The 13,789-nt window shown below is 39.9% G+C and overlaps 1 protein-coding gene across 2 annotated transcripts in view; it reads left to right on the top strand.

The window, feature by feature from the left end:
* Positions 1–13,789, top strand: part of uckl1a (uridine-cytidine kinase 1-like 1a) — a 21,158-nt gene extending 7,369 nt beyond the window's left edge. Inside the window, exons 3-15 of one of the 2 annotated variants that reach the window (XM_022187813.2) lie at positions 405–511; positions 3,355–3,525; positions 3,847–3,918; positions 4,071–4,260; positions 4,392–4,453; positions 6,698–6,714; positions 6,944–7,042; positions 7,134–7,227; positions 8,378–8,440; positions 8,542–8,664; positions 8,920–9,027; positions 9,290–9,446; positions 11,107–13,789. In XM_022187813.2, coding sequence (XP_022043505.1) covers positions 405–511; positions 3,355–3,525; positions 3,847–3,918; positions 4,071–4,260; positions 4,392–4,453; positions 6,698–6,714; positions 6,944–7,042; positions 7,134–7,227; positions 8,378–8,440; positions 8,542–8,664; positions 8,920–9,027; positions 9,290–9,446; positions 11,107–11,189 — 1,346 coding nt within the window. In that variant the 3' untranslated portion in view covers positions 11,190–13,789. Of the gene's footprint in view, positions 1–404; positions 512–3,354; positions 3,526–3,846; positions 3,919–4,070; positions 4,261–4,391; positions 4,454–6,697; positions 6,715–6,943; positions 7,043–7,133; positions 7,228–8,377; positions 8,441–8,541; positions 8,665–8,919; positions 9,058–9,289; positions 9,447–11,106 lie in introns of those variants that run through there. The other variant, XM_022187819.2, reaches the window with a different exon arrangement.

The following is a 13,789-nucleotide window of genomic DNA, read 5'->3' as shown; positions in this document are numbered from 1 at the left end:
CCCACAGGACGACACGAGAGTTTAAACAAGATCATTTCAACATTGTTTCACTTAACAAGATATTTAAGATGCAAGTCCTTCTGTCTTGCTGAAATGCCGCTTAAGTGAATTTATCTTAAATCCAGTGGGATGAGACATTGTGACCAAAAGTAAGACAAATAGATTTGGTAAGATTTTGAGTTTTTGCAGTGTGATGTTTTCAGTCCTAATGACATTTTTCTTCTTTGCCTTCCTCACATGCCAAGTCGTGGCTTTGAGATGCAGAACCTGTCTTACTCCTTATTCTCTCACATTATACCCATAAACACTTTAGTGCTATCACACATGCATACCACCAGACAACATTAGACACACTCCGAAAAGCACACATAAATGGGTCTTTGAAATGCTGTGTGGATCTGCAGGGTTGTGTGGGGGCAGCGCCTCAGGGAAGACCACCGTGGCCAATAAGATCATCGAGGCTCTGGATGTGCCGTGGGTTGTGCTCTTGTCTATGGATTCTTTCTACAAGGTGAGGGAGTCATGCACGTTAGTCTGCTTTGTCTTTTTTCATTTGTTTATTCCCGATTATCTGTGGGTTCGCCGCAGGACGTTAGGATCATCTTTTAGAGGGAGATGTTTCGTTAATCTTAAGAGCATTTTTCATCAAAGCACGTCATTGTGCTGCTGTCGCTGTTTTCAGTAAATAAGAGGTTCTGGTGATGCTTTTAGATTATAGCCTGCAAATTACAGTCTGAATATTTTGTACACACGCCATCACGTCGACAAACCACCGACAGGTAATGGTAGAAGTGCAGAGAATAATGGGCGCATTTGTGTTTGGGAGGAACCTGGAAACAAATTACACTATAAAAAGTTTTAAATGACCCAGAACATACTAAATATTTACCCAGTTTTAACAGGGAACCAACACGTGTAGCCAAATGATCTTTGATAATAGTCATGACATGAAAACGAGCTACGTGTCACAGACTTCCAGACTGCTGTTTCTTTTAAAAACCTGTGACTATAATGTGAAACTAGCAGCTGATGTTTCCAACCAGATTCTTTAATCAACACTCTGCAGCATCATTAATACTTAGAAATCTGTTCATTGGCAAATTGTCGTATAAAACTCATCTCGAACATCTTCCTTCAAAATGACAAATTCTAATTGTATTCTTTGGCAGAAACAGAGCAGAACAAGTCATTATGCAACCCAGTGTAACGTCCACACAGGATTATAGACATTTCCTGGCGCTAGTGAGGTTTAAACCACCTCAGTGTTGTTCCCTTCACAAAAAGGGTGGACGATCATCACTGGTGTCTGGACGGCATCAGCTGATCTGTGTCAACGTTTGTTTCCTAAGCTCAGATGTTCAATATCTTCAGTCAAGTTCAGCCAACCACAACACAAAGAAACTAGTTTAAGAAGTTCCTGCACCCTGAACTGGTTTCCAGCACACAAAGCTGGAAGTTAGAGACGTTCACTCCTCTGACAGACTTTAACTGTCCTGTTGTCCTTATTTACAGGCACTGAAAAATATTGTTTCCTTGTCTGAAAAAAAAAAAATAAAAAAAAATCCTCAAATTACTGAAAATTTGCTAAACCTTTAGAAAGAAAATTCCAATAATTCCTTAAAAATTTTCCTAAAAAAAATAAAAAATTTCCTTAAAATTTTTTATTGAAAAATAAAATCCCCCAAATGTGGCCAGAAAATTAAAGTAAGTAAATTAAGTAAATATTTTCATAAAATAAGTAAAAATCTTCCAAAAAAATTCTAGAAATATCTAAAGTGATTACATATACATCAGTAAAACGTCTAGTATTTTCTTTAAGAACATTCACAAAAAAATCTTAAGAATGTTCTTAAGAAAGATTTTTAACCTTTTTTTCCCACCACAGATGTTCAAAAGATTTCCCAAAAATGTTGAAAATGTAGACATGAGAAGTTTCACTGTAAAAATATTTTTTTTTCTCACATTTTCAAACTTTCAACTGGGTCAATTTTGACCTGCAGGACGACATGTGGGTTAAAGCTTTATTGACTCACTGTGATTGTAATCTTGTACTGATGTGTTAGTTCTCGTGTTTCCTAAGTGAATAAATCTCAGTTTAAGTGGAGCTATTAAGCAGCTTTTACATTTAATTTTTCTGTCAGTACACACAACCATGTAACACATAGAGACTGAATGTGCTCATACGAGGTACAAAGCACATTCTAAAGGCATATGAGCACATTACATGCCTAGAAAACAAGAAAGAAAGCCACAAAAACACATACTGAAACCAAAAAATGAGGTTTAATTAGTAATTTATCATACTATTACAGACTGATGACCAACAAAGGAGGTATAGTGGTTGCAGTTGGAATTATACCATCATCAGACATAAAAGTTTTATTTTAACAGCTACTGTGTCTGTCAACAGTCTAAAGAATAAATACAGAGTTTATTAATCTATTTGTCAGACAGAACAGATTTTCTCCCTTTTACATGACATCCTGTTTTTCATTATGTTATAAATCGTGGACATATCAGCTTTAATAAAAAGGTTAACATTAGGAGCTGTGCACACTGTCTTAGTTTTTCCCAGGCGTAAACTAACCGTGACGTCACCCGTTGGTTTCAACGCCGAGAAAATGAAGCCCGGATTTTGCTACTTCCTGGTCGCCGTTTTGGTTTTTTTGGAGCCAGTGATGTAAAAAGCATCATCAAACAGACTGGGCCGGAGAGCAACTACGGGCAGGATTGGCTGAGAACTCTCTTATCCCGCCCACATTTTACAGCAGAGGCTTCTGTTGCTGTCTGTCAAGTATAGCCACGCCCCCTGGCTCCGCCAACTTTAATGATTTATTTAAAATTCAGTATTGATTTATTTTAAGATCGGCCACCTGATCTCTCATTTTGACCATGAAAACTAACGGGAAAAAAAATCCTGAGCTGTAGAAAATCAGTCTATCAAATTTTATTTTTTCCAAAAATGAATTGGGGTCTATGGAGAAAAAGCTTTTTGGACCCAACCCAAGCGGACAGCGGGATATTGCAAGTTTTTGACACTTCCGGGTTGGCTTCAATTCTGGAGCCAGATGCTACGTCCACTATTTATACAGTCTATGGTTTTTCCATTTCAGATTTTGAATCAGTTTAACAAGATAAAACATGCTCATTAATTTGCTTCAGAGCAGCTCATAGGTTGATTTTTAAACTCAAATTTTTGATCCCGGCTACATCCTTCTTTTTGATTCCAGTCTTTATGCTAAGCTAAACTCAAACTATCTCTCTGCGAAGACGTGAAAGCGATGCGTATCTTATTTAACTGTTTTTCAAACCATGAGGCAGTGAATGTTCAAGTAAATCTGCTGTGTTTTGCAGGTTTTATCCGCCGAGGAGCAGGCCCTGGCAGCAAAGAACGACTACAACTTCGACCATCCGGGGGCCTTTGACTTTGAGCTGCTGGTCGCCACACTGCGGAAACTAAAACAGGGCAAAAGTGTGAAGATCCCAGTGTATGACTTCACCACACACAGGAGACAGAAAGACTGGGTGACTCATGTTTTATCTCGTGCAAGTAAAATTGCCTCATTTCTGCATGGGAGTCCTCAGTGTTGATTTTCTCAAACAATACAATAAATATGAATCGTGTCATTTTGAAGAGAGCAGAACAGCAGTAATGAGACAGCTGCTTTCTGCAGGCTGATTTTTCAGAATTGAAAATATATTAGCCTTCAATGATCTATTATTTTTTTAAAACACATTTTCCAAAGTGACACGCAGCAGCTTTAATCTTAAAAAAGCTGAAAAATGGCTGTTGATGAAGCAGCTTTCTTCTTTTAAGACTCTTCATTTTCTTTCCTTTCTTTGTAGAAAAATGTGTACGGTGCCAGTGTAATCATTTTTGAAGGCATTATGTCCTTTGCGGACAAAGAGCTGCTTCAGGTAAGACAGTGTGTGTCTTTTATTTCTTTGTTTTTGAAGAATTCTTGAGTGAAGGAAAGTAATCAGCAGCGGGAGTTTGTTGTGTGTGCAGCTGCTTTGCTGAAGTGAACATTATTGAAGCGTTCAGGGGTGTTTGCTCTTTCCACCTGCAGCTCCTGGATATGAAAATCTTTGTGGACACAGACTCAGACATCCGGCTCGTCCGGCGGCTCCGCAGGGACATCACAGAGCGCGGACGGGACATTGAAGGCGTCATCAAGCAGTACAACAAGTTTGTGAAGCCGGCCTTTGAGCAGTACATCGAGCCGACCATGAGGCTGGCTGATATTGTGGTGCCGAGAGGTGAGACAGGAAGCAGGAGCCTCCTCACGACTACTGCAACCTAAACTTCTGGCATAGTTTTGACTTTGCTACAAAGAATTAACCAACAGCTCCTCTGACTGTGCTGATCTCTGCTGGTTTTCTCCTCTAAGGTGGTGGGAACATGGTGGCCATTGATCTGATAGTGCAGCATGTTCACAGTCAGCTGGAGGAGGTGAGTCACCAAGACCCTCACTGAACATTAGAGGGTGGCTCCACCATGTGTCCACGAGCTGCAACATACAGACTCCATTTCTGTGTGAAATAATGTCGGAGGAAAGTACACTTAAATTTGTAGTTTTCATTCACAAAGTTTAAGTTTGGAAAATCATGTCAGGCAACCTCATTAAAGCTCCAAAACCTGCAGATAACTCATGTGCAGCTAGACGCTTATAGATAGATAGATAGATAGATAGATAGATAGATAGATAGATAGATCTGAAAAAATCTTGTGTTACAGCAGCTGCAAGCAATCCAACCTATAACATATTAAACTAAAAATAGTGCACACTATATACCAAACTGAGCAGAGGTTGTAAAGAATTGCAGTTTTGGGCAGCAAACATTCCCTGTATTGGTGCTTGGAAGAACAAAGCTGAATCACTTTGCTAGAAAAGGTGCCCCAAAAACTAAGAAGTGAATCCCACCGTTGTAGATAAGATGTCACATGTTCCTTTGTTACTATGAGCACAAACTGTAGCTTATATTGAAACCATCACTTATATAAAATTGTGAAAAAAATTCGCTGTCAAAAGCACTGCATACTCCAGTCTATGAGTACTGATTGATAAAAGCCATGGTTCTAAGAAAACTGATAAAATGATGAAGTGAACACTAAGTCACAGATCAAGGACAGAGTCTATGACTCGACCGTGTTCAAATGTCTTAAAAGCTTCTTTAAAGATCTTCAGAATATCACCAAGAGTAGTCCTCATTCAGAGGCAGCAGGATTTGTTGGTCGACAGAAAATCCAGGAGTAGTTCTTAGCAGTGATGACATCCCAAAAAGAACCAAAGATACCGAGCTGTGCACCATCTTTTATGCTTTGAGTGTTGGTCATTTTTCCACGCATGACAGGAGTGATAGCTTTGACACTGTTATACTTTTCTAAGTCTATTGGTCAGTTCATGACGTCAGGTTTTCATATTTCACCCAAGATCTCACAGAAAGCATGACCATTAGGTTATCATTCTGTCATGTTTTACTGAGAACATGCCCAAACATGTTCAACCTTTTTGCTCCACATCTTGTCCTTATTATTTTGTGACAGACTTCATGCATATTATGTCATCAGGCTTATGTTATGTTTCTAATGTATTTTAAAAGTTCTAATATCTTTAAGTTTACACCATTATGTTTTAAGTACACCATATATAATTTTCTAAAAAGCATGTATCTTCACATGTAAGTTACAGGTTATACTTTGTGATCTCCCAGCTCTGTGTGTGTGTGTGTGTGTGTGTGTGTGTTTGTGTCTGTGTCCTCCACAGACAAACACCATACCATCAAACAACAATCATTACTAGAATATTCATCATTTTGTATTTTATACATATGTTTTAACTCTGGTCTTCAGTCTGATAGCGTTTGCCAGAATTATATCATCTTCTACTTTTAGCACATCGTACCCCAAAAATATTACTCTACATAACATGTTGTTACTGTTAAAGCTCCAATCTGATTTTTACTAATGAAGCAAACATAACATCGACAGAATTATCTTTTTAATAGAATTGCACAACTAATGAAATATCTGAAATTAGAACGGCTTATTTCACACTTTGAAAAAATCACTGTTCTGAGTAGCTGAGTGGGGAGACTAGAGGCTTCTCTGTGCTCAGCCTGCATGTGAGGTGTTTAGGGAACATTGGTAACTTGTAGTATCCTTTGATATGCAAGATGTTCAGCAGGTTTTGTTTGCCATTATCACATGTTGCCTCTAGGACAGTGGTTCTCAACCCTGTTCCTCAGGACCCACTGTCCTGCATGTTTTAGATGCTTCCCTGCTCCAACACACCTGACTCAAATGATCATCTCGTCATCAAGCCTGATAACGAGCTGATCATTTGAGTCAGGTGTGTTGGAGCAGGGAAGCATCTGAAACATGCAGGACAGTGGGTCCTGAGGAACAGGGTGGAGAACCACTGCTTTAGGAGATGCAGTTCAGGTATGTGAACGTTGGCAGGATGGTAACACAAGATGAAAGTGAAAACAGTACTCTGTTTATTCAAATGTGAAAATGTAATCAAATATTTAATTTTCAACATCAATTAATGACCGGGGTCTCAATATTAATTAAAGTAATTGTGATTATTGTTTTGGCTGTAATCAAGCAGCCCTGCTTTTCACACATTTTCTCTTTTTAATCTTCATTTTCTGCATCATTTCATTGCCTTTCTCTTGCCCTCTCTTTATGCAGCGTGAGCTCAGTGTCAGGTATGCTGATCCCTATTTTGACTTCTCTGGCTTTGGCCCACTTAATGTGATTGAAAATTTTTCTACCCGTGCTCTGTCCACTCTGACCTTCACACTGTGTCTCATCTGTCTCTCTGCATTAAGTGGCTCTCAGAGACTCTCAGCTTTCTAGACAGTTTTGTGGCTGTGAGAGAGCAGCAGAATGACACAGTAACACCTTCTGAACTAAACTTCTTCTCCTCGGTCTCAGGGCTCTCCTGGCTTCAGCCCAGCAGACGCAGCCATTGCCTCAGACGCTCAGCGTGCTGGAGAGTACGCCACAGGTCCGAGGCCTGCACACCATCATCAGGTACAGACATCTGCGGGTGCACACCTTCGAGTCCTCATCCCAGCACCTAAATAAAAGTTTTAAAACCTTTTTTTTTTTATCTGCTCTGCAGGAACAAAGAAACCAGCCGAGACGAGTTCATTTTCTATTCAAAGAGATTAATGCGGCTTCTCATAGAACATGCTCTGACATTTCTGCCATCTCGGGTGAGTAGACTTTGATTGTCAGTATCTGTATTTTTCTTTTTTAAAAGTAGCGAGTAAAAGTGAAGAAACTGCAAAAAATGGTCACTCTTCTCTGTACTTGTCCTTAGTTTTTGATCTTTCCGTATATTGTTTTGATGTTACAGCCTACAACTGTGTTGTTGTGCTTCATTGTCCCCTCTATAGTCAGGTTGTTTTCAGGAGCTGATTTGAGACTAGTGATCGCAACAAAACATTTAGCAGCTAAAGAAACTGATATTTCCTTCAGCATCTGGTAGAGACCACAAACAGAGCAGAAAGGAGAATGAATGTTGGTCTGAAACAAGACTCCACATGAAGGTTAATGTTGTCAAATGGAAATATTGACGTGTTTGCATAAAGGGTGGTCGTTTGTTAGTCACGTTTACTGCACAGCGTGTTTCTGTGCCTTCTACGATGCCAAAATAATTTCTGTTATCGCATGACTTAAGATTGATAAACACAGTAAATCATGTATTACCTGCTTCACAAACTAACCACTGTAAATGTGCAGCATGTTGCACACCAGTAATCACACCTGAAATATTGTTACAGTTATACACCGATCAAACATAGCATTAAGACCACCTGCCTAATATTGTACTGATCGCCTTTATGCTGCTAAAACTCCTCTGACTCAGTGGGGCAACATGGATACAGGACCTCTGGGGATGGTGGCAGTGAATACTGTGGGTCCTGTGGGTTGCAGAGTGGGTCCTACCTACATCAGGCTTGTCCTGGTGCATCCCACAGACACTAAATAAGATTTGGATCGGGGAGTGTGGAACCTGGGCCACTCTTGAGCAGTTTTTGTGGTGGGTCGGGCTGTGTTGTCCTGTTGAGGATGGCAACTGACATCAAGGACTGCTGTTGCCATGGGGGGTTTCTTGACCTGCAATGTTTAGGTGGGTGCTACCTGTCAAACATCAATGTCAGGACTCAGGATTTCCCAGCAGAATGTTGTGTAGTGTGTAAAGGACAGATAAGTGTCACATATTCACAGGGTACATATGTACATACAGTACGTACAGACTGAAACGGATATATTTGTCCTCTTTTATCTGCCTCTGTGGATGTTGGCTGTTTGTGCGATTCAACACTAAATCCTACAAACAAACTCTGCATCTTCTAACAGCACTGCGTGGTTCAGACTCCACAGGGTCATGAGTACGAGGGCCGCAGCTACAACGGTAAAGGGGTGAGTGATGTTTCTGTTTTACAAGGTCTTATTAAACTTCCAGTCGAGTGTTTCTTCAGGGTTTCTGTCGTCACACTTGCTCTGCCGCCTCGTCTCCACAGATCACCGGTGTGTCGATCCTGCGGGCGGGAGAGACCATGGAGCCCGCCCTGAGGGCCGTGTGCAAGGATGTCCGCATCGGCAAGATCCTCATCCAGACCAACCTGGATTCGGGCGAACCGGAGGTATCAATAATGAGTCACTTAGCTCCAGACATCTTTACTATTAATATCTCTCAGATCCTTCCAGGTGTTTCATTTTTTAAGACTTCCCACAGTGTCGCTTGGTGTCTCAGAAATCACATCAAACAAAAGATGAAAATGTTTTGATTGTTTTTTGTTCATTATTTATTTCTTCCACATGATGTGTGTCTCCGTGGTAACTACCCTTCCTGCTTTTGTAACCATGGTAACCTGTCTCCTCCTCTCTGGCCTCGCCAGCTGCATTACCTGCGTCTGCCCAAAGACATCAGTGAAGATCATGTCATCCTAATGGACAGCACAGTCTCCACCGGCGCTGCTGCCATGATGGCAGTACGAGTCCTATTGGTGGGTGGAGATTAACATCATTATTCTTCAGTAAGGCAACAATAGGACCCTCTCCTCTTCCTCAGTCACATATTTCATTATTTTCAGTGCTCATCTGTGTGTTTATTGTACTTTTGTATTGCTTGTCCCGTTGAGGTTTGATTGATATTATTTCTGTAAAAGTCAAATGATCTCCTCCCTGGTTTTCCACTCATTAATTAGACTTCGTGCAATAATCAAGCAGCTGTTGACAGTTGTTGCTGTGGTTTGTGTGGCTGAGCAGGATCATGAGGTGCAGGAGGATAGGATCGTGTTGGTGTCGCTGCTGATGGCAGAGCTCGGGGTGCACTCTGTGGCCTACGCCTTCCCGAAGGTCAAAATCATCACCACTGCTGTGGACAAGAGCCTGGACGATTTTTTACATGTAATTCCTGGTATCGGTAAGCTATCACATACATCTGTTCACTCTTTCTGTAACTGTCCTGCAAAATCATTATGTCTGAAGGGATATTTATTTGTCCATTTTGAGTCTCTAAATTATAAACTAAGTGTCTGGTTGACAGAAAAACTAATATTTAAAGGAAATTCATGAGTCGTTTCCACCTTTTTAGGACTGTCTTCAGTCTGCATGTTTCAACTTAATGGTTTTAGATTTATGCAGAGAAATGAAAGCAGCAGATAAAAGATTTTTTTTAAAAACATCTCCGTTTCAAGATGACAGATTTCATTTCATGTCCCAGCAGATTCTAATTTTATGGTTGTGCCACTGTAGATTTGAAGAGGGCACTGCTCCCTGTCAGTACTGTAACTAAACCAAACGCACATCAGACAGGCCAGTATCATCTCTGTTAACATAAATAATTACAAACAATTTCATAACTACAGAATGTACATTCTATACAAAACGCATGTAAGAGGCGGCTTGCTGCTACTGTTGCCTGAAGAACAAGAGAAGCTGCAGCTGTGATTGTTCAGTTTAGGATTTTACTTCAAACCTACGTGCCTTGTAGGCTGGTTGATCAGGACAGCAGTGCTGAATCCTAAACTAACACATCTTAGCAGTGGCAATCCAAACAGGACTAAACTTTACACCTGTGTGGAAAGGACACCGATATGAAAGCAGAAAGCTTTGATTACCTGAACTATCTTAACTGTGCAATTTTCCAGGACCTGAAAATTAAATCCTCTGAGTTTGAAGCAGCAATGTTAATCACTGAGCCCAGATAGAAGAAAATGCAGTTATCCCAAACTCTAAGCTTTTTGCTATAATTGCATGAGAATTTGTTGTTTAGTTGTTGTTAGATTGCTACCTTAAATCCAAATCAATGGGAGGTTAAAAAAGAATCGCAGCTGCAGTTTTTATTTTGGTGAAAACGAGGAACAGTACGGTGGCCTATCAGGACAAAACACATGCAAGCATGGAAGTGCAAACATTAAGAAAATGAATCTAGAAATGTTACAAACTCCAAAAACACATGTAAAACAGATGGGAGGGAAGCAGAACACAAATTTCCTAGAGTATAGCAGTGAATAAGGGTTCCACATATCAAGCAATGCTTCTCAAAAACTCCTGAGTGTCAGATGTATACAATGTACAGAATATACTGTATTTGTCTATGTGCAAGCAGAAATAAAGCACAGCTCCACACTCCAGCTGATAATTTGGAGTGTTAATTTGCTCGGAGAAAATCATAGAAGGTTCAATGTTTTCTCGTTTGAACAGAGTCTATCGACCAACAAATGTCGGAGCAGTCATCGAATAGCTGGTTGGAACTGATCATCTGACTCGTACTTCTCACTGACTTTCATTCTAAATTTAAATTTGAAAATAACCTCAGTCAAGTAATAATAGTACTGTCAGTTCTCACATTGTTGTTCCTCCACTAGGCCGTCACTTGCAAACCTTTACAATGCAGTGTGTGATAATAGTACTAATAGAAATTCATTTTAGATGCCAACACTGAGCTCTTATCTCCAGATCATCCAACATATACAGCTGTTTAGTTTTACTCTGTTCATGTTGTCATTACTTGTTTGATTATTTTATGGTTATTTTCCCCTGTCTGACTTTGCTTTGAGTCCGCTGCTGTGTCTTTTCAGGGGACTTTGGGGATCGATACTTTGGGACGGACGGATCCGACAGCTGGAGCGACGAGGAGGACCAGGAGCAGCCTTCACACTGACGGAAACATCTGTGAGCCTCTGTGAAAGAAAAATCTAACTACTTGAAAACTCTTGTTATTGTGTGTCCTCCTCTTCAGGCGTAGACTAGCAAAAACTTTGTTGTATTCACTTTTGTGTACTAGACATGAAATTTTGTACTCCAATGAGTCTGGTTTTATGCATGAGGGAAGGTCTGAGTGTTTGCCGTTAATATTTTAATACAGAAGGTCACAGAGGTGAAACAGTGCCATTACCTTTGAGGTATAACAATGCAATAACATCAATATTTAGGAAGTGGAACAGGTTGCACCAGCTGTTCTGAAATTCAGGACTTACTTAGTGCTGCTTTTTAAACAGTCATTTACTTTTTGAGTTTGCAGCATTAAACCTTGTCCTGACTAAGAGCCGGTGATGTTCAGCGTGTTAGCAAGCCAAAGTTTTCCTAACTGCTGAAGCTGATGGATCGTCTTGAGTTACTGGATCATAAACCAAAGACATTTTAACAGATTGCTTTAAAAAAATGAGGCATTAAACGGTGATCAAAGCTGCTAAAATTCATCCTCATTGAGACATTTAATGTCTGCTTTAGATCCATCCAGTAGTTGATGAGACATTTCACCTGAAAGCAGCCTCATGGTGGTGCTAGATGAAAAAGTCAGAGGAAGTTATTGTTCACGCTCTGAGCACCGGGGTTGATTGTACAAAGCTTCACGGTATTCCACAATAACTAGAGGTAATTGTGCTAACAGTGAACTGAGGGGAAAAGTCTGATGGGGCCAAACTGGATGTTGACTACCAATTCTTCTAAACGCAGGTCTGACTTTGCTGCGTTTGTTCAGACACAGAAGGAGAAATGTGTTTCAGAATCTTCACACAGTCTAAAACATGTTAAACCTCACTGCCATTATTATCCCCCGCCTCCACGAAGTGGAAAAGGGGGCTATAGGTTTGGCCTCCGTCCGTCTGTGCTTCCGTCCGTGCGTCCGAGATGAAGGGGACAGCTTTTCTCAGAAACTATTACAGCTAGGATTATGAAATTTAGTGTGTAGCTTCACACCATGGACACCTTGATCAGGTTCGAAAATGAGACCTGTGCGATAATATTTAACAGAGTTATGGCCCTTTATCACTGTTTTGGATATAGACTCATAGACATCACATGTGGCGGGGGATATTGATGACCATGTCGTCTTGTTAGATCTAACATTAGTCAGTCTTTAGGTCATTTGAAGGATCGGTGTTAACAGTTGCAAATGTGGCTAAGAACCTGAAGTGTTTACAGATGTTTTATTACATACATATATTACAGTAGGTTTTCATAGAGCCTAATCAAAACCTATCAACTGTTTTACACCTATATTAGCAAGACAACAATAGTTCAGCTGGTTTAGTTGGCAGCAGTGACTTAGTGGATGCAAATGTTTTGTTTGTGGGATGCAGCTTGTTTCAAATTGGAGATTGGTAAATCATACAGTATAGTTTAGCCTCTCTTATAATTAATATCAAAGTGAAATCAAATAATTAAGCTTTTTTTTGAAAAATAGACAGAATCATGTTTTTTTACGTCTAGTGAAGACTCTTTTACCAATTTCTCTAGAAAATAAACTCCATACTCTGGGAAAGAACACAAAATTTGAATGAATGCTTTTTTTTTTAATGTAAATGTAAAATATTGGAAGAAACATTAACATGTAGCAGTAGAAATTAGAATTACTTTTTAAATAATTTTCCCAAAATAAAGCATTTATAGTCACCATCATTGCAGAATTAGGAATCAGTAGAAACAGTGAATACTTTAATCCAGATAGTTTGAAAAGCTGTCTAAGGTTTTATGTTGTTTTAAGATCACTTAATGTTAAAACATGAAGGCCACAAACTAAGCAATTTGAATTCCTGAACAGCTGGTGCAACTGATCTCAGAATATAATCCACACAAATCATTCACACTTAATGCTGCTCTAATAAGACATTTTTATATATGTAATGGTGTAAACTTACATCTACAGTAGAGTAGTTGTCAGAGATTTTATATTAAAGTTGTATCACAAAGGAGAGTTATTGTTATTTTGGATAGTCAGAATTTTACACATTCAGGTCGGGAGTAAAACACCAACAATGATGAAATAAACCTTAAATTCAGAGGGATTTTCATTCAGATTTCACTCTTCACTGCCACCAGTTGATATTTCTGCTGGTATCTGACATTGTGTTGGACTGATCGTGGAGGTCGGAGGTCACGGACGGTCACATGTGAATATTTGAAACGCTGCTCTGACGCTCAGGGTTCACACTCAGGCCGTCTGCCTCCTGTGATGCACTTTATGGCCTGTAGGGGTCAGTACAGCTCACGTAAAGCTTCTCCCCAGCGTGATTTATAGTGTGTCCCTTTGAGAAATCTGTTCTTTACAGTGCAGGAGAGCCGCACACTGACTCACCTGAATCCCAAGTTAGAGCTTTAACATCATGAGCGGCTGGAACTGAGCTTCATGGTTTCACGCACTGATGTGGTGCTGAACGCAGCGTGGAGATGCTCACTTGTGCACATGTACAATAATGATGTTAATGTCATTTTCAGGGTTACAAAATGAGCAGTAAAAAAAACCTCTCTTGCTTTTCCCTC

This window comes from Acanthochromis polyacanthus, chromosome 6 (assembly GCF_021347895.1).
Source record: "Acanthochromis polyacanthus isolate Apoly-LR-REF ecotype Palm Island chromosome 6, KAUST_Apoly_ChrSc, whole genome shotgun sequence".
NCBI classification, from domain to species: Eukaryota; Metazoa; Chordata; class Actinopteri; family Pomacentridae; genus Acanthochromis; species Acanthochromis polyacanthus.
The sequence above is the reverse complement of the archived record's forward strand: the minus strand, read 5'-3'. Positions and strand labels throughout refer to the sequence as shown.